We start from the raw sequence: 19971 nt of genomic DNA, 5'->3' as shown, positions 1-19971 counted from the left end.
GCTAACAAGCATCATAATATCAGGCAATCCAATTATGCAATTCCTGTAGATCCCTAGCCTAGTACTAGCATGTTGTGCTAACTTATCACATAATCAAATAATTGGTATGGTATTTTGGGGTTTACTTACTGGCTCCGGCTGATTATACACTCCGCCTCCTCCTTAGTTGTTTTGAAAACCCTTTTAAATTTTTATCTTGAAAATCTTTCCTTGATTTGAGACTAGATTCACACGAGTGTTGCTCCAATTCGCTCAAACCAAGGCTCTGATACCAACTTATAACACCCAAAAATTTAAGTCAAATTTAAACTTTCCAAAAACATTAAAAAGCCAATAGTTACTACAAATTTGTTTCCAAAATAGTCTTTATCAGAGTTTTTCCCAAAATACATAAAAAAATGTGAGGAGCGGTACGATCATGCCTTTTCCTTGCCTCGATCCCCTGATGTACCTAAAACAATAAACTGAAACTGTAAGCCCGAAAGCTTAGTGAGTTCCCCCAAAATAACCAAACTCATAAATATACATATTATCATAAGCACAGTATATAATGGGTCCGGTCAATCATTGGATTGGAATACCCCTGGCCCTCAACCAGTAGGTTGGAATTCCAACACACTATGGATCCAATCATCCTCGGGATGGAATACCCCAGGCCCTCAACCAACAGGTTGGAATGCCCCGGTCTATTGACCTCGGCACGAAGCAGATAAACCTCCACCACCAAACAAACATGTGCACATATAACAGATAATCACATAACGGTCTACAGCCAACACTGATCTAACAGATCCTACCACATAGCTCATCATATCATCCTATCTACTAGGATTCTGATCTAACAATTCATACTACATATCATATAATATTATCCTACCCTCTAGGATACCTATCTAACAGATCATACTAGCATAACATAACCAGATAACAATCCAAAGGGCCGGCCTTGGTGCCTTAGACCCTTGAGTATAGTGAGGAAAACTCACCTTGCAATGTCGGCTCGCAGGAATAAGCTCAAACTCTCGGATCACTGACACGAACACCACCACTTATATTTATTATGAACCATGCTCGTAAATCTCCAATCTTTCCAAAACTATCCTCAAAAGTCAATGGGTCAACTCATGGTCAAAGTCAAAGTCATCGGTCAAGGTCAACAGTCCATGTTGACCTTAACTCGTCGAGTACCCTCAACTGCTCACCGGGTTTCTTTAATAATCGCCCACCCGTCGAGTCACCAGAGTGACTCGTCGAGTTCCTAAGGCTCGCGATCGAAGCTCTGAGACCACTCGTCGAGGTTTCCCGCGTGCAACCCGACAGTTTATACGCATATAACGATTTGGGAAAACCTTAACTGACTCGCCGAGCCGCTCTACAGGCTCGTCGAGTCTAAGGCAATCTTCATCAGACTCGCCGAGTTGTTCATCCAACTCGTCGAGTCCATGACCATCTTCAAATGACTCGCCGAGTCGACTATGCGACTCGCCGAGTACCTTAAATCCTTCATCCATACAGAAGCTTTTTAAGTAATGCAAAGGCTCCAAACTACAGATCTAAGCTTCTAGGGCATGATTATCACGTAAAGTTGCAAACTTTACATGCATGCAAGATGATATGACCCAAAACAAGCTAAAAGGATTGGCGTAAGGCAATGGGATATGTCATAACTTGGCAATTACTGAACTTTATGATAAAGGGAGGCTAAAGGAGCTCAGATCTGAGGTTGCAACCCCAAATCTTGACCCAACACAGAAAATCACCACAAACCCTAAAAAGGGCTCTAAACCCAACCATGAGGGGTTCTAATCAAAGGAGAATCAAGGTAACAACTTGTTACCTTCAAAATGATGCCAAGTCAAAGAAGAATCTGGATCTACAACAGCCACTAGCTCCAACTTCTTGAACTCCAAGCTCTTAACTCCAAAGGATCTTCTTTCAAGGCAAAAAGCACACACAAAAGAGGGTAAACACGAATTAGGGTTTTTGGATCCAAGAGAGGTAGTGAGAGAGGCTAAGGGAAATATGGGACCCTTAAATAGGGTGCCAAAACCACAGGATTTAGGGTTTCATTTGCCAGCTCCTACTTGTCGAGTCCCTATTTGGACTCATCTAGTAGATCACTAAACATGCGAGCCAATCCGCTGCTACTCGACGAGCAGGGCTACCAACTCGTCGAGTAGACCTTGAAATCAAGAAAGTTCTTATGTAATTCAATTACCTGAAGATCGGGGCATTACACTTTTAAACTCTGAAACATTTTATTTTAAAGCTAAAAGGATTTTAAATGTATATTTTCATACTATCTGCAAGCTTGGTCCAAGCCGAGTCCATAATAGCAAAAAAAATAGTAACAGAGGATGATTTTTTATTTTTGTTTTTAGAATGAAACATTGTTATAAATTTATCTTTAGATTGGTTTTGTAATATTATTAGTAGTTTGGTTTTTTGTTTTTTGTTTTTTTGTGTTCTTACTACCTAATAAATGTTTTCTAAACAATGTGTTTTAAACTTATAAAACAATAAGAAAAAAAAAACAACTAAAGGAAACGAAAACACCTAGTTGGTGATTATCTCACGAATCTCGTCATGTGTCAATCCTGGCCTATTCGGGCGACCAGCTCCTGATCTAGAACCTCTAGTGATCGCCATATTGAAATCAAACCGAAATACATCATAATATCCACAAATCATACTATTACATCATTAAAGGATCACTAAATATTTAGGGTTCGTGACTTCCTTGATTCATGTACGGGTCTTGTGCTTCTAGAAGTACGAACAAATACTACTTTTCACACCTACCCATATTTGTCTCAAGGATCACCACGAACCACCCGACCACTAAGCCCCAACGACTAGGATACGCACACATCCTATACTCACCCTCAATAGCGGCTAATCATTCCTTATGTTGGGTTTGTACAAAACATACTCACTCATGAAACTTCCACTAACCATGCAGCCACTCGTGTATGCTAATCATACATAACACTGGACAAGATAGACAGTCGAGTAGATGATTCTACCATAATACCACAACCATACAATGAACATGAAATAAGGCTAAATCAAACACTCTCATGATCAAATGACCTCTAGCCTAGCTGATAGAGTTGCACCGGGTTTTACAACCCACAATGGGGTGCAAGGTCAGGACGTCGAATCTCAAAGAACCCATAATTCCTTGTATGAAGCTTCTTGTGGGGGAATTTTCATTGGGACCCCTATGGGTTCGATCTTCCCTTTGGGATGACTCGAAATTGGGTTTCCTTCTGAAATAACGGAGGATAGGCTTCCATTGCACCAACCATCATTTCCAAAAAAAACATTCTCATGATATAAAATCTTAGTTATGTATGACTATGATGCATACACTAAGCAACCATAGTAATAATGTCAGTTTCATATAACATATCAAGAAATTTTACTAGGCTAGCAGGCATCATAAATCAGGCCATTCGATCATGCAATTCCAAAAGATCCCTAGCCTATCAACTATCATGTAATTCTATCATATCATCAATACAAATAACAAGTGTGGGTATATTGGGGAATACTTTCCTTGGCTCCGGCTAATTATGCACATCGCATCATCTCCGTGGACCCTTTTAGAGTTAATTTTTGAAAAATATTTTTGTAGATCCTTAGTTTGAGTCTGGAATCACACAAGTGTTCATCTAATTCTCTCAAACCAAGGATAGGATACTAACTTGTAACATCCCAAAAATCATGATAAAAAAATTTATTTTTCATAAACCATAAGACATATAAAGCATTGTTTCCAAAACATAGTCACAAAATCAGAGCACTTAAAATATATCATTATCCAGAGCACTTAAGCCCCATTGCATTTATAGTTGTATATCTTTTACTGGTTGATATACTTAGTTCACTATAAACAATGATCTGATACCCACCCCAAAACCGGAACAGCGGAAACGTTCGGGGGTGGAGGACATCATGTTAAGTATCACGAGATATGTATATGGTAAGCAAGTAATAAAAAACCATTTCATTTCAAAAGAAGTGGTTACAATGTGTGTGTTCACAAAACATAGAATTCATACATAAATAACAAAACAAGACTTGAAGCTGTAATGCTGCATCTTTAAATCCCCAGCACGAGCACCTGTCTAATAGCCTCCTGAGAATACAAGTTATTTGAAAGAGTTGATCAGCAATTAAGCTGGTGAGTTCATAAGATTTTAGTGATGTGTGTAAGTTGTAAATTGTTTTTGAAAATGTATATGTAAAAGTGGTGTAGTCTGTAAGTTCTATTTTGAAAAGTTCGCCTGTTCCTCCTAGAAAATCATATATTTCCTACTTGAATGAAAGTTAAGTGAAATGACACTACAAGCCTTTCTATGGGTACTAAGTGGGTAAAAGTTATATAAAACTCAGAGTAAACAAACAATCGATTGTGCGCATCTACCTTAAGCTCACAACCCAACGGGGAACAGAAAGTAAGGCGGATAGCACACATCCCATTGGTTGTTAGATCGTTATCATATATAACCCTGGTGTATTCACCTGTTACTCATGGAGTTAATTGTAATGGTTCCTTTATATCTAATGAAAATTTCTTTAAGAAAACCTATATTTCTTATAGTAAAATAGTGACCACAATGACTATTTTTATAATAGCTTAGTTTATATTGCTATATATAATATGATATCGGATAGAGAGTTAATTGGGTGAATCTGCCCTAAGTCCACAACCCAAATTTTAATCTTATATGAATATAAATTGATTTTAATCTTATATGAATATAAATTAATTTTAAAAGTAATTACTATTTTGAAAACGTACCACTACTCGTCGACGACTCTGGGGTAGATTCTCCTGCGGTGATCATCAGAATGCGTGCATCCGCTCTTGAGTTCCTTATTATTGGGTAGTCCCTATGACGGTGACTAGTCTCATCACAGACATAGCAGGCTTGGTTTTCTTAAGCTCCGAGGACTTGGGAGATCGGTTGAGTCGGTGCCCTACAGTAACGGATTGTGTGTCCTTTTCTGTGGCAGTTCAGACACTGCATTTCCCGACATACTCCGGTGTGGTGAAAGTTGCACTTTCCACACTTCGGAAGGTTTCCAGCATATCGACTGGCAGGGGCTGAAGCAGTAGGCATCGTGGCGGCGTACATAATACTCGCTCGTTGCTCTTGTGGGGTGTCCTGTGTTGTTTGCTTCTTTTTTCTCTTGTTCCCCAACTTCTGGTTATTGTCCTCTTCCCTCGATGGTTCGGGAATCGGAACTTTTACACTATGGCGGACTCCATGATCGATGAGTCGCTGAGCCAGTTGTTTAGCACTATCAAACGTGGCTGGGTTAAAAGACAACACATTTCCTTGGGTCGGAGCAATTAGACCCCAAATGTATCTCTCTATCTTCTTCTTCTCTGAGGTAATCATCTCGGGGCATATAGCTGCTAGTTCGCTGAACCGGTTTGTGTAGGTCACTATGTCTGAGCCGACCATAGTGAGATCCCACAACTCTTGTTCCAGTTTTTGAATCTCGCCTAACGGGCAATATTCCTCCCGCATTAATTCTTTTAGGTTTCCTAACCTACTGAGTTAGCCACTGATAGGGTCAGTGACTTAACATGGTTGTTCCACCATGTTAGGGCCTTGTCATAGAAGTTGCAGGCAACAAACTTCACTTTGCTTTCTTTTGGGCATAAACAGATTTCCAAGATCGACTGTGTCTTCTCGAACCATTGCATGAGGGCAATGACTCCTTCAGTCCCATTAAAGGACAATGGCTGGCATCTAGTGAAGTCCTTGTAGGAGAACTCTCTCGGGCGCACAGGAACCTCACCTTGAGTAGAATCAGTAGGCGTTTCACCTCCACCTGTACTGATGGGGTGATATTGAGCCATGGCTGTTGCCACAGCCGCGGCCACTGCAACGTTTATAGCTGCCATATCGATTTGCGAAGGAGGCTGTATTGGAGTTATCAGAGTAGTGTGTTTGGGTGATCTGCGAGGAGGCATCTTTGCTAAAAGAAAACAAAGATGAATCATAATAAGTTTATAGTAATGGACACAAGCCGAAAGCTGAAAAGACAAGGTTATCCTAGTTCTGGATGTATCGGGCAGGGTTCTAGAAACAATTCATAAATGAGTCTATACCTAATAAACTTTATGAATTTGAATTAACTATCCTCGAATGAATATATGTTTCCTGAATAACTGTTACTAGCTGCATGTAGGAAAATAATCCTAACACATGTAGTGTGAGCAGTGTTTCCACTCGCTCGATAAATTAACATGATTAATATTTATTAGTGTGACGCGTAAGACATTTTGGTTATTTCGGCTGATCTTTCCATGAAAACTTCTCATGAACTTGTCCTTGTTCCTCCTGGACTCTTTTGTTGTATACTATGAGGAAGTGGTTACATTTATCTGGGCTTGTCGTGCGAGAATGAAAGTGACTAAAGAACCTATGAGCTTTAAGGTAACTTTATGGGGGTGATCCTTACGAAATCCTCCTATAATTGTACAATGTACACAAGTTTGTATATAATTGAAGATTAAATAGACCTTTGAATAAATGATCCCACTCCAACACTACACCCTTAAGAGGAATGGATAGCGAAGCGTAGGCCATAAATTCTATGTCTATAAGATCCTGATTATATATAAAACTTTAGGAATATACCTTGCAAGATTATAGACTTATCCAAGGGTCTTTTAAATTCTCACATAAGTTACTTATCTGGACTAAAATACTTTTATAGTATTCTAACTCTGAATGTACTCGTTCTGGTGTTCTCTTGATTGGTTTTCAGGTAAGTTTTAACTCTGTTGCAACACCACATCATTCCCAAACACATGTCGGTCACATCTCGAATGAATATAGTTAATCAGACTATATTGATTCTAGCTATGATTACATAGCTTTTCAGGTTAACGACAGTGCCCAACCTTTAAATACTTTAGTTATGTTTCTCCTCGTGACAATAGTTCTATTATGTACATGTATGAGCAAGTAGGTATATTTTTATAACTTGTAGTTACACTTTAAAATATATCATTATCCAGAGCACTTAAGCCCCATTGCATTTATAGTTGTATATCTTTTACCGGTTGATATACTTAGTTCACTATAAACAATGCTCTGATACCAATCTGTCACACCCCAAAACCGGAACGGCAGAAACGTTCGGGGGTGGAGGACGTCATGTTAAGTATCACGAGATATGTATATGGTAAACAAGTAATAAACAACCATTTCATTTCAAAAGAAAGTGTTTACAATGTGTGTGTTCACAAAACATAGAATTCATACATAAATAACAAAACAAGACTTGAAGCTGTAATGCTTCATCTTTTAAATCCCCAGCACGAGCACCTGTCTAATAGCCTCCTGAGAATATAAGTTATTTGAAAGAGTTGATCAACAATTAAGTTGGTGAGTTCATAAGATTTTAGTGATGTGAATAAGCTGTAAATTGTTGTTGAAAATATATATGTAAAAGTGGTGTAGACTGTAAGTTCTATTTTGAAAAGTTCGCATGTTCCTCCTAGAAAATCATATATTTCCTACTTGAATGAAAGTTAAGTGAAATGACACTACAAGCCTTTCTATGGGTACTAAGTGGGTACAAGTTATATAAAACTCAGAGTAAACAAACAATCGATTGTGCGCATCTACCCTAAGCTCACAACCCAATGGGGAACAGAAAGTAAGGCGGATAGCACACATCCCATTGGTTGTTAGATTGTTATCATATATAACCCTGGTGTATTCACCTGTTACTCATTGAGTTAATTGTAATGGTTCCTTTATATCTAATGAAAATTTCTTTAAGAAAACCTATATTTCTTATAGTAAAATAGTGACCATTGTGACTATTTTTATAATAGCTTAGTTTATACTGCTATATATAATCTGATATCGGATAGAGAGTTAATTGGGTGAATCTGCCCTAAGTCCACAACCTAATGAGGAACAGGAAGTAAGGCGGAAAACACACATTTAACTGCCTATTGGGTATTAGTTTTATATATAAATATGGTGTATAAGCTAAGGTATTATAAACTTACTCACCTAAAGTCTTTAAAATTGTACCGGCTTAATAAAATGGATTAAATCCTTTTTTGGAAATTTCTAGTTTTGTATACCAAAAGTATTGACGGTGGAAAGTATGTTTTGTACTAGTAAAACTATGCTTCGACTCTATGTCCTATAACCTGACCCATACCTGGTACCCTTATGATGACTTAATGTATACAAAGCATACATGTATAGAATCGGGTAGATAGTAGATTGGGTAAACCCGTACCAAGCCCACAACCCAACGAGGAACAGGAAATGAAGCGGAGAGCACACATTCTATTAGCTGTCGGAACCTATTGGTATATATGTATCCTGTGGTGTATACATTAAGGAATCATAAGACTAGCATTATGGTCCTAACTTTTAATCGTATCCTTCTACCAAGACCCAACTATTTTGAAAGTAGCCTTCTACTAAGACCCGACTGTACGAATATTATTATTGAAATCTAATTTACCTCACCGATTATGTGAATATGACACATAGTAAAGGTATTTAATAATATATTAACTGGAATTTTATATCCTTTTATAATTGTCGTATATACCGTGTGAGTACTGTAGTATTTGTAATAAGTGACTACTTTTTGTACTATTTTGCCTTAATTGAGGGTTAAGGCATAATGTGATGGCTAGATCCCATGCTAAACGCTCCCTTATCAAGAGATTTTGGGAACTACACGCGACCCCTGCTATGATTGCAAGCCGCGAACATCCACATTACTATGATCATGTATACCCAATATAATTATCACAATGTGTTAGTGATTCATTTGTATAGTTAGATCCTGAACTTGTTCCATGCTATAGCACCTTATTATGTTCTGTTCTGTTATCGTGTATTGTAATCGTATTTATGTAAACGTATTCATGTAAGCGTATTGTATTAATATAGACTCATGAATGAACTGACTCTTTGTGTGCTTCATTGTACTAGAAGTAATGAATAACATTCTCCTAATCTATACCTATTATAGTTTACTAATGTCCTACTGGGACTGTTATTGAAAAGACTCGTTTATCTACTAAGTTATGCTTGTACCTTCAAAAACAACAGAGTTTTGTATAACTATAAAGTAACATAACCTTTAAAAGAGTTTTGAAATGTTTTGACAACTTATAAATAACACAAGCAACATTTTGAAAGATGTTGTAACAAACAATTACACAATTATCATTGTGTTCAACTTGTATCCCCCCTTAAAATAGTTAAAACATTTAAAAGATTCATTACGGGGTATGAACTCATCTGATGTGGGTGATTCAAACGGGTACGCGTGTAAGGATGAGAAGTTCCACAAATGAAGTCCCGAGACACAATAAGTCCTAAATGACATATAAGGACACATATTGACATGAATATAGTGTTTATAAACAACTATATGAAAGGAAACACCTTCTGGGACTAGGAAACACCTTAATTAAGTGTTGGAGTCACATGTGATTCATCAAAGGGAAGTGAAATGGCATCAAAAGGGTGTTTAAGGTTTTGTAACCATCACCTTTGGAGTTTACGGTCGTAAACCCATGAGTTTACGGCCGTAAACTCATGTTTCCTTTACCATTTTGTGTTTTGAAGTCTTACAAGTCATTCTAAGCATTCGTACTTCATGTTTAAGCCTTAGGAAGTGATTAGGGCAACATTTCACCCCTAATATGGAGTTTACGGCCCATGGACTACTTTTCCATGTGTTTACGGCCGTAAACCCATATGGATTATAGTAATTTGATGTTTTCAAGTACTAAGCACATCAAGGTAAGGGTCTAGGTTAGTTTCCAAGGCTTGTAAGGAAATAGGGCACACTTTGGCACCATTTTTAGGGTTTACGGTCCAAGAACATCTTAGAACGTAAACACCTTTGATCTTGACTTTCTTGGGTGTTTTCTTGATGTTTAGAAGTGTAACAAGTCTTATAATACTCTAGGATAGAAGTACTTACTAGGTAGAAGCTTGAAAAGGTGCTAAAAGTCCAAGAACACTAGTGTGTGTTCTTGGTGAAACTTGAAGATCTACACTTTTGGAATGATTTCATGGATGGAAGTGTGTTAGATCACTATATTAAGGTAGATATCAACTTATTAGAGCTAGAAACACTTACAAGTTGAAGATCAAGAAGGAAAATTTGGATGCTACTTGAGAAGATTTGAGTTTGGATCTTGAATTTGTGAAAAAGTGATAAAATAACTAAGTCTCACTTATATAGTCATTAGGGTTTACGGTCCAAATACCATTTGGGCCGTAAACTCCAAACTCTGGGAGTTTTTGGAACTTTGTTGATGCACAGTAAACCCTAGGGCATCCTCTCTCCTGTTAACTTCTGAAGCACTAACTTTAAAACATTCAAACTTATTCCAAAAAGCTTGAAAGTTAGCAGAAACTGTTCTGATTTCTATTGAATTGAATGGTTGTATAGAATAAAAATTTCGGGCTAAGCTATTTGAGGTATAAAGTTCTTTACTTGATGATTCTTTACGCTAGATCCAATTTAGGGCTTTATTTGTGTATTTTTGGGTCGTTAAGCCATATTTATGAGTATGATCTACTCCAGAAGCCATGGTGTTATATCTTAGCACCTTTAAGGTCTATTGACCATAAAAATGCAATATTTATGAGTTCTATTGGTCCATGCATGTGTTGGGATCCTTTATATGGTTCTTTTTGAGTTTTGAGTCCTATTAAGTCATGCATAGGAGTAACGTTGCCAACTTTACGTGTTAAGTCACCATTTGGGATTAGATATGATAGTTTGGCTTAGTGAATTAACCGATTAAGTGTTTAATGGTGAAGTCTGGTCAAATGCAGCGTACGTTGGGCGTAGCCAGCTAGTACGTTGCGCGTACTGGCCACCGAGGTAGAACGTGGTGCGTAAGACTTAGTAAGTCGAGCGTACTCAACAACCTTGACTTTTGATTGACTTTATCGGTTTGGGCCATATCTTGGACTTTTAGGGTTTGAGTCTTTTTGGGCCATTAACCCTTTGGTTTTGGGTCATTTCTAGGTTATGGGCCTTCTTGGATTTAGATCCATTATTAGTTTTGAGCCTATTTAGGAAGTTGGGCCATATTGGGCTTTGATGATTCCGTAGTGGTTCCACTGGAGGATATTCAGGTGGATGATCTCCTGAATTGTGTCGAGAGACCGGTGATGATTCTTGATAGGAGGAAAAAAACCTTGAGGAACAAGGTTGTTGAGTTGGTGAAAGTACGGTGGCAGCACTGCAAGGGCTCAGAATGGACATAGGAGTCGGAGGACGAGATGATGGAGCATTACCCTAAGTTATTTGCAGTAGCGGACTTCGAGGACGAAGTCTGATTCAAGTGGGGGAGAATTGTAATATTCGATATTTATTGGTATGTTCCTTTTTAACCCTTAATGTGAAATCTTCACATTCTAGTCCCTAGTCTAGTACGTTGGGCATACTGGCTCATTTGATAGTCGCAGAGGCGTCCACGTACGTTGGGCGTACGTGGGAGTATGATGGGCGTACGCAAAGCAGGGGAAAACCCTAATTTTTAGGGTTTTTGCCCTATTTAAGAAACTTATGTTGCTTTGGTTGTATCATTTGGTCATCCTCTACTCCTCTACACCTTAAGATCGAAACCCTAATTTCCCTTTTGTGATTTTTGAGCTTAGAAGTGACTTCTGGTGGTGTTTTTGGTGATTTGAAGGAAGAAGAACACTTGGATGTTGCTTTGGAGTGACTTGAGCTTGTATATCCATAATCATCAACGTCTTTGCAAGCTATTGGAGGTATAAAGTTCTCTACTTGATGATTCCTTGTACTAGATCAATTTAGGGCTTTATTTGTGCATTTTTGGGTCCTTAAGCCATATTTGTGAGTATTGTCTACTTAAGAAGCCGTGAGTGTTAGATCTTAGCACCTTTGAGGTCCTTTAACCATAAAAATGCAATCTTAATGAGTTATATTGGTCCATGCACGTGTTAGGATCATCAATATGGTTCTTTTTGAGTTTTGGGTCCCATTAAATCATGCATGGGAGTAAAGTTGCCAACTTTACATGTTAAGTTACCATTTGGGATCACATATGAGAGTTTGGTTTAGTGACTTAACTGATTAAGTGCTTAATGGTGAAGTTTGGTTAATTGCGTCGTATGTTGGGCGTACCCAGCTAGTACGTTGTGCGTACTGGCCACCAACTGAGTATGTCGGGCACACTCAAAAACCTTGACTTTCGGTTGATTTTCTCGGTTTGGGCCATATTTTGGACTTTTAGGGTTTGAGCCTTGATGAGCCATTAGCCTTCTGACTTTGGGTCATTGCTAGATTGTGGGCCTTCTTGGATTAAGACCTATGATGTGTTTTGGGACCATTTAGGAATTTAGGCCATATTGGGCTTTGGGATGCCATTTAGGAATTCAGGCTTTTTGAGCAAATGGGTTGGGCCTTGGTTTTTGGGCCAAGTAAGAAAAGGGTAAAATAGTATTTTACCCTGGATGTTGGACAAGTAATATAGATTATTGATTATGTGTTAAGACCCAATTATTAATTGGATATTATCTGATGATGTTAGCGCAGGGATTTTTCGGATCAACAGACCGAGATTTTATCTAAGAGATTCAGCAGATTAAAGTAAGTGTCCTCACTATACTTGGCGGGTCGAAGGCACTAATGTCAGCCCATGGTTTATTATGATTAGGGTGCTAGTTGTCTGCGTGACTCTGCAAGTATGATATTTGTTATGTATACTGGGCGGGGCCTGATGACTCTCTTGTATGTTATTTATCTATGTGATTCTTGCATGTGTTTATGTGTTTGTATGTATAACGGGCGGAGCCCATTATTTACTGACAAATTGTTTCGAGCGGGGCTCGATGTCGGGCAGGGTCCGATGACTGGTGGGGCCCATTATATGTTTGATATATGGTATTTTGGAGAACTCACTAAGTTTTGTGCTTACGATTTTCATTTTATGTTTCAGTTACTTCCGGATCCAAGGGGAAGAACTCGGGGTGATCGCATCGTACACACCATGATGTTCTGTATTTTACTTTACTCTGATGTATTTGGATGTTTGATCATACTTGATTTTATTATGGTTATAGCAGGATCGACTCAACCCAACCAAAAGATGTCGACATAAGCAAACAATAATCAATAACCAGCAAGTACAGGAAACAATGCAAATTTATCAATCTAACAGATCACTACTGCATAGCAGCATCCTATACACAAGGATAAGTAACACAATCTAGTGGGCCGACATTGGTGCCTTCGACCTACGAGTACAACGAGGAAAACTCACCTCAAAGTCTAAAAGATAGCTGAACCGATCACTGGTCCAAATACCTGACTCTATATGGCACCTATACAACATACATGGACCAAGCCTCAATCTATAACTTAAAATACTCCAATTGTCCTAAAGTCAAACTTGGTCAAAGTCAATAGTTGATGATATAAAAGTCAATGGTTAACTTCAGCCCAATTACGCCATGAGTACATGACTCTACGCCACGCGTAGAGTACACAGTGGCTTTTACGGGACAAAACGGGGCTATGCGTTGCGTAGCCAAAACTACGTCATGTGTACCACACTGTTGCTCACTTTTTTCATTAAGTTCTTAATACATAAGGTTAAACCACCAAACTTCCAGATCTAAACTAGATGGATGTCTTAATGGATAAATTCTCTGACTTTATCTATTTGCATGCTTACCAAGGGCACAAAATCATAACCTATGTCCAAAAAGTCACCCAAAGCTCCATAACTCATACATGGTCGAATGAGAGCGACCAAGCTCCCATTTTTATGACTTATAAAACCTAAAAATGTATGGAAATGACACTCTAATGGTCTGGAGTATCTCATACTCACATACACCATGGTTATAGGTACAAAAGCTTGAAACCTAAAGCAAAGCTAGATTTAGTACAAGAACACATCAAGGTGGGAACTTTATACCTCCTAGAGATGGTTGAGGAAATGAAACTTCTGGATCCAAAGCTGATTTGAGCTTCCAAGTGATTCGACAACCTTCTCCTTCTTTCAAAAATGAACACCAAACACTCTTAAGGCTCAAAAACACACCAATGGGAATTAGGGTCTCCAAGGGGCCGTCTGGGAGGATGGAGGCTGATGATGGAAGCGCCTCAAGGGATTTAGAGCCTTTAATTAGGGCTCAAACCCCCAAGATCAGGGTTATGGTTATGGGCAGCTACACGCTGCGTAACATGCTCTACGCCCCACACAAATCATTTAATCCCTGATAAATGATTCCTTCATATCCGCTGCGTAGGAGGTTACCCTACGTCTCGGACCCACGTAGGACCCATCTTCACAAATACTAAAGCTTTTAAATAAGGAAGGAAATTTACCTGAAATAACTGAGTGTTACAATTTAGGCGTTCTTTATATATACACTCTTAGAATTACGATTACTACGACTTCCATTTAGATCACTTAGGCTAATAAGCAACCTATCTCCGATTCATATTTTCCGACGCACTTTGTCGTATAGAACTGAACGCGAAACTTCAAAACATCATAACTTCTCCATACAAAGTGTGATTTGGGCATTCTTTATATCGAGAATCATCATTGCGTTTTCTACAACAATCATCTTTTGTTTTTAGACGTTTATTTAATGTATTTTTAAATTCTATAATAATGTTTTATACAAATATTATAAGCCCACAATATATGTTCATAAAATATGTGTGCAATATATAACTATTATTTATATAACTCACATCACATATGATTAGTTTTTAATTATTTATGATTATCATATTCGAGAATTTAATTATTCGATAAAACGAATATTTATAATTTATAATCCTTGAAACGTGTAGCCCAAATTCGTAAGCGTTACACAAATGCTATTTTGACTATGATAATAACAACTTCGATTTCACCTTGCTTGCAAGTTGAACCGGAGAAAACCTCATGGTAATTGTTTTTGTTTAGAAGAAGTGATTCATAGTAAACGTAGATTAATCAATTTGTAAAGGATCTTCTTCGAGAAGATGGGCATCAATAGGAACAATGTCTTCTAATCTGATACTGATGATATTTTCGGGCTAGTTCTTTGATGAGAGAGAGACCATTTTTATATTAAACAATAACAAAAACTTTAAAAAAATAAAAATAAAAAATAGAAAATAAATACACAAAGAATACTACAGATTTAAATTTTCTAAGGGACCAAATACACAACAAAACTAATTCAAAACGACCACAAATCCAAAAAAAAATTGAAGTTTAGACAAAAAAACACATACCACATAAATGGTTGTTACAGTTTTGTCTAACAAATTAATAAAAAAAAAAAATCAGCTTGCATTTTACCCGATTTTACCCAGCTTAACAAAGTTAAATCAACATCAGATACAAAAAAAAAATAAATAAATAAATAAAAAAGAAATCAAATCCTTAACAATTTTTTCATGTTTGAAACTTTTTTTGTAAAAAAATGAAAACCACAGTTTTCTCTAAAATAATAAAATAAAATAAAAAATACTGACTTTATTTTTTTATTTGAAAGCCGGAATCTGTGAGTTGGGACCTGGGGTTCTGAGAGGATTTGGATTTCTGTCAACAATGGAGTATCAAACAAGCCAACAAAAAGCAACCATCATTACTCCTTCGGTGCCCCACCACCCCGCGTGTTCTTCCTCATTCATTCCTATTCCTCTCTCCCTCCAAGACCGGAGTTTCACCGGAATTCACCTTCCTTCCGATCGATTTCAGTCCCCGATATATCCTCATCCCTTTCACGCATCTCCCGACGACTTCCCGAAGACTAGTCAACTCTCTTCACCACTTCAATCGAGGTTTCAATTTTCATTACCTCGACCTTTTTTTTTTATCGCTCGCATGTGTTTCTGCTTATTGATAATCGGATTAGTTCATAAGTTCATGCTTTTATGTGTTTTTCTAAATATTGTTCTATTGACATGCCACTGAAATTAATTCTCATAAAGCTTACATGATAATCTGATTCAGAGTAGAAGAGGATTTCAGAAAAAAGTTAGGTCACAGTACATATAGATCAATACAAAGCATTTATACATATATAATCCACTCCGTATGCTTCCGTTGTTTTAGGCTTCAATTGAGTGAAATTCATTGCAAAAGAGGTCGAAAGACAAATTTCTGCACAGGATCATTTAAACAATTTGTTATGATCCCTTTTTTTTGTGAATATTACCAAAACATGACAGACGATTTGTGTGTTTTTTTCAGCTTATTGTAAACATCTCAAACGCCGGAATATGCTTAAACCATGGGTTGATCCTAATGAGATGTTAAATGGAACAGGATTCCAAAAGTTTTTGTTCTTGAGTTCCTCGAGGAAGTCTAGGTTTATGAAGAAGATTCTATACTTGAGGCCACTGCATATTGAGATTTGAATTTAAAGTGCTGAAATTGGGGGAGATGAATAAGATAATGCACTTTATCATCTTTTTGATGTTGAGAATAGGTCAGAGGAAGCTACTCTTTATTGGAGCCATTATCACAGTAGTAACTTTTACTCTTCTTCAAATAAAAACGCTTCCTTATCAACTTACAACAATGAATTCATCTCTTCCAGACACAAATCACTTTGAAATCACTCCTTTAATCAGAGATAACCAATCTGAAGCCATTAATCCACCCCCTTTTACCCCTCTCCTCAATTCTTCTACCCAATTAGTCGAGTCAAATGCACTTGTGCAAGAAAAAGTCAAAGTCACCCCAAAAAAGATCCAAATAGATGTCATTAAGCCAAATATTTCAACAACACCAATTTTCTCCTCTGATCCTGTAAGCAGACAAAAGCGTTATCTGGTAAGATTCCCAAACTTTTAACGAACATTCAAGATTCTTGTTTGTCATCAATAAAAATAATAAAATAAACTGAAATCTACAGAGAGATATAAAGACATTATCACCATATGAAGCACTCATATATGCCAAAAAGGAGATTGACACTGTCTCATATGATATCAACAACCATGATCCAAATCTATACGCCCCTTTATTCAGAAATATATCTGTTTTCAAAAGGTAGACTTGATAATCTCTATACCTTGTGAAATATTCATGAACATGGATTAATGATTAATCTAGTAATTGCTTCAAACAGGAGCTATGAGTTGATGGAGGTTATCCTTAAAGTATATGTATATCAAGAAGGAAAAAAACCTATTTTCCATAATCCTTATCTCAGAGGAATTTATTCTTCAGAAGGATGGTTTATGAAATTCATGGAATCAAGCAAACAATTTGTCACGCGGGACCCACAAAAGGCCCACCTATTCTACCTACCATATAGTGCACGTCAGCTTCAACATGCTATATATGTTCCCAACTCACATAATATCAAACCACTATCACTCTTTCTACGCGATTATATCAACAAACTTTCTTCAAAGTATCCGTTTTGGAATCGAACCCATGGTTCGGATCACTTTCTAGTCGCTTGCCATGATTGGGTAAATTGATATCTGTGTGTATACTGTATACTGCTCTGGTCTGGGCACGCTTAACTGCAGAGTTCTGATGAGATCCTGATATTTTGGTATTATATGTTTTTTAGGGTCCATACACGTTAAAAGAGCATGAGGAACTAACAAAAAACGCGATAAAAGTTTTATGTAATGCGGACACATCCGAAGGCGTATTTGTCGCCGGAAAAGACGTTTCCTTACCGGAAACCACCATCGGAAACCCGAGAAGACCGCTAAGAAACATGGGCGGCAAAAGTATCTCGCGCCGCCCAATCCTGGCTTTCTTTGCCGGAGGGCTACACGGTAGGGTCCGCCCGATCCTCCTAAAACATTGGGCTAATAAAGATGATAAAATGATAATATCTGGGCCTATGTCCTATAAACAATCTCAAACGATGTCGTATTCTCTTCACATGAAATCTAGCAAATATTGTATTTGTCCAATGGGATTTGAGGTTAATAGTCCGAGGATTGTGGAGGCTATTTATAATGAGTGTGTTCCTGTGATTATTGCTGACAATTTTGTTCCTCCGTTGAATGAGGTGTTGAATTGGAGGGCTTTTTCTGTGATTGTGGGTGAGAGTGATATTCCTAAATTGAAGGAGATTTTGTTAGGGATTTCTTTGAAGAGGTATCGGATTATGCAACATAATGTGAAAATGTTGCAAAGACATTTTTATTGGAATCGGACGCCTGTGAAATATGATATGTTTCATATGATACTACATTCGATATGGGTTAGTAGGCTAAATCAAATTCAAGTATAAGAGTCATGACACGTGTATGAATGTATGAATGTGGAAATGTATGTATGAATGTATTTGTTGAATAGATTGGTTTTGCTAAGAGAACACTTTTTTTTGTGGTATAAATTACAATGAGAGAAACTTTGTTTATAATATTATATATACTTTGAAGCTTGGTTTTCTATTTCATAGAATGTATTTTTGTTTACTTAAATAAGGGTTAACAACATAAAAACACTAATCTTTTTAAAATTATGGTTTTACCCTAACATCACTTTTTGAAGTGTTAAAACCAGAATTTTGCAAAATAGTTGTACATTTGTCCTTGTTATAATTTAAATCTAGTTCTAATTCTTTTCACTCCTGACTTTCATTCTCTCTAAAATTAGAACATATTTTACCTTGTTCTTGTGTCCTATAAAAGTCAGGAGTGAAAGGAATTGAGGAGAAATCGAAGGAAACGAAAGTAAAATCTCGCTCTCCGGTTAGGAGGAAGTTTAGGGAGGAAGATATCTCCGGATCTTCCTTTTTTTTTTTTTTTTTTTTTTTTTTTTTTTTTTTCTTTCTCTTTGGGGAACAAGATTTTACTTTTGTGTCCTTAGATTTATCCCCAATTCTTTTCACTTCCTTCTTTTATCAGGATTTGGGAACAAGATGTTAGGTTAAACTAGAATCTAGATGACGACCCAAGGCAACATAATAGTCTTATGCTCTGTCAATCACCGTCCTCAACATCAAACTATTAGATTCCATTTCATATTTGCAACGATGCTCTATGATATGTATAAGTATAAATGATAAGTTGCATCTCTTACTTTCTCACAAAATCAAATCAAATATGAATTTATCATTAAGAATTTACAACTTACAGTTCGGTGTTTGGCAGGAAAAGTGAAATAAGAAATTTGAGAGTTTTCTAGTTTCACATTAGAAATTTAGAGTGCCTCTTCTTCTTCTTCGGTTTTTGTTTTCGAATTTGTTTCTTCATGTGTTTTCTCTTTCAATTGCCATTCGCCACTCATCATTCGCTTAATGCTTAATTGAGGTAATTTTTTTATGGGAATATATGATGTAATTTATAACATATGGTTTAGCTTATGTAATATTCTTATGATTGTTGTTTTTTACTTTTACATTTAGACAATTTGTGCCAATAAGGGAGTCGATGCTTCTGGAAATTCTATGATCGACTCAAACGATAGGAAGACAATTAAGTAAGTTATAACACATCTTTTATGATATAGACAACATTATAAATCAATTATTTTCTTAAGAACTTTTGTTTCCTTTTTATTTTGTTTCCTTTTCGTAAGAACTTTTGTTTCCATCACTACCATTAGCTACCACTAAGTAGTGGGATGGTATCCACTATAGTGGTTAGTGGCCAAGTACACCACGAAGGGGCTCGTCCTTGGTATACCAGATGACCTTATTGTTTATTTTTTTTTGTTGTTTAGTTCAATAGAAAGTCAGATACATTAGACCGATTAAGCCATGATTTGACTATTAAATATGAAAGTCATATTTTTTAATTGCCTGATTGGTTTGGTAATGGATATAAAAGTAGAAAACGCCATTGATTTTTAATTGGTTTGGTCTGTTACTATTAATGTCGCATGTGTTTCTTCACGTGTATGATGTTGTTGATTCAGTGTTATGATTTTCGAATATAAAAGATATTTTACTTTAAAATATATAATTGATG

The 19971-nt window shown here is 36.9% G+C and overlaps 1 protein-coding gene across 1 annotated transcript; it reads left to right on the top strand.

Annotated features, from left to right (window-relative positions):
• Positions 1 to 15564: 15564 nt before the first annotated feature.
• On the top strand, positions 15565 to 18419 carry LOC111891614 (probable glycosyltransferase At5g03795). The gene is made up of 5 exons (XM_023887676.3): positions 15565 to 15861; positions 16274 to 16858; positions 16941 to 17077; positions 17157 to 17505; positions 17610 to 18419. Exons 2-5 carry the CDS (start codon positions 16466 to 16468, stop codon positions 18285 to 18287), a joined length of 1557 nt encoding a protein of 518 aa, XP_023743444.1. The 5' UTR covers positions 15565 to 15861; positions 16274 to 16465; the 3' UTR covers positions 18288 to 18419.
• Positions 18420 to 19971: the final 1552 nt, after the last annotated feature.

This window comes from Lactuca sativa, chromosome 6 (assembly GCF_002870075.4).
Source record: "Lactuca sativa cultivar Salinas chromosome 6, Lsat_Salinas_v11, whole genome shotgun sequence".
NCBI lineage: Eukaryota > Viridiplantae > Streptophyta > Magnoliopsida > Asterales > Asteraceae > Lactuca > Lactuca sativa.
Note: the sequence above shows the minus strand (reverse complement) of the source record. Positions and strands in the feature narration are given on the sequence as shown.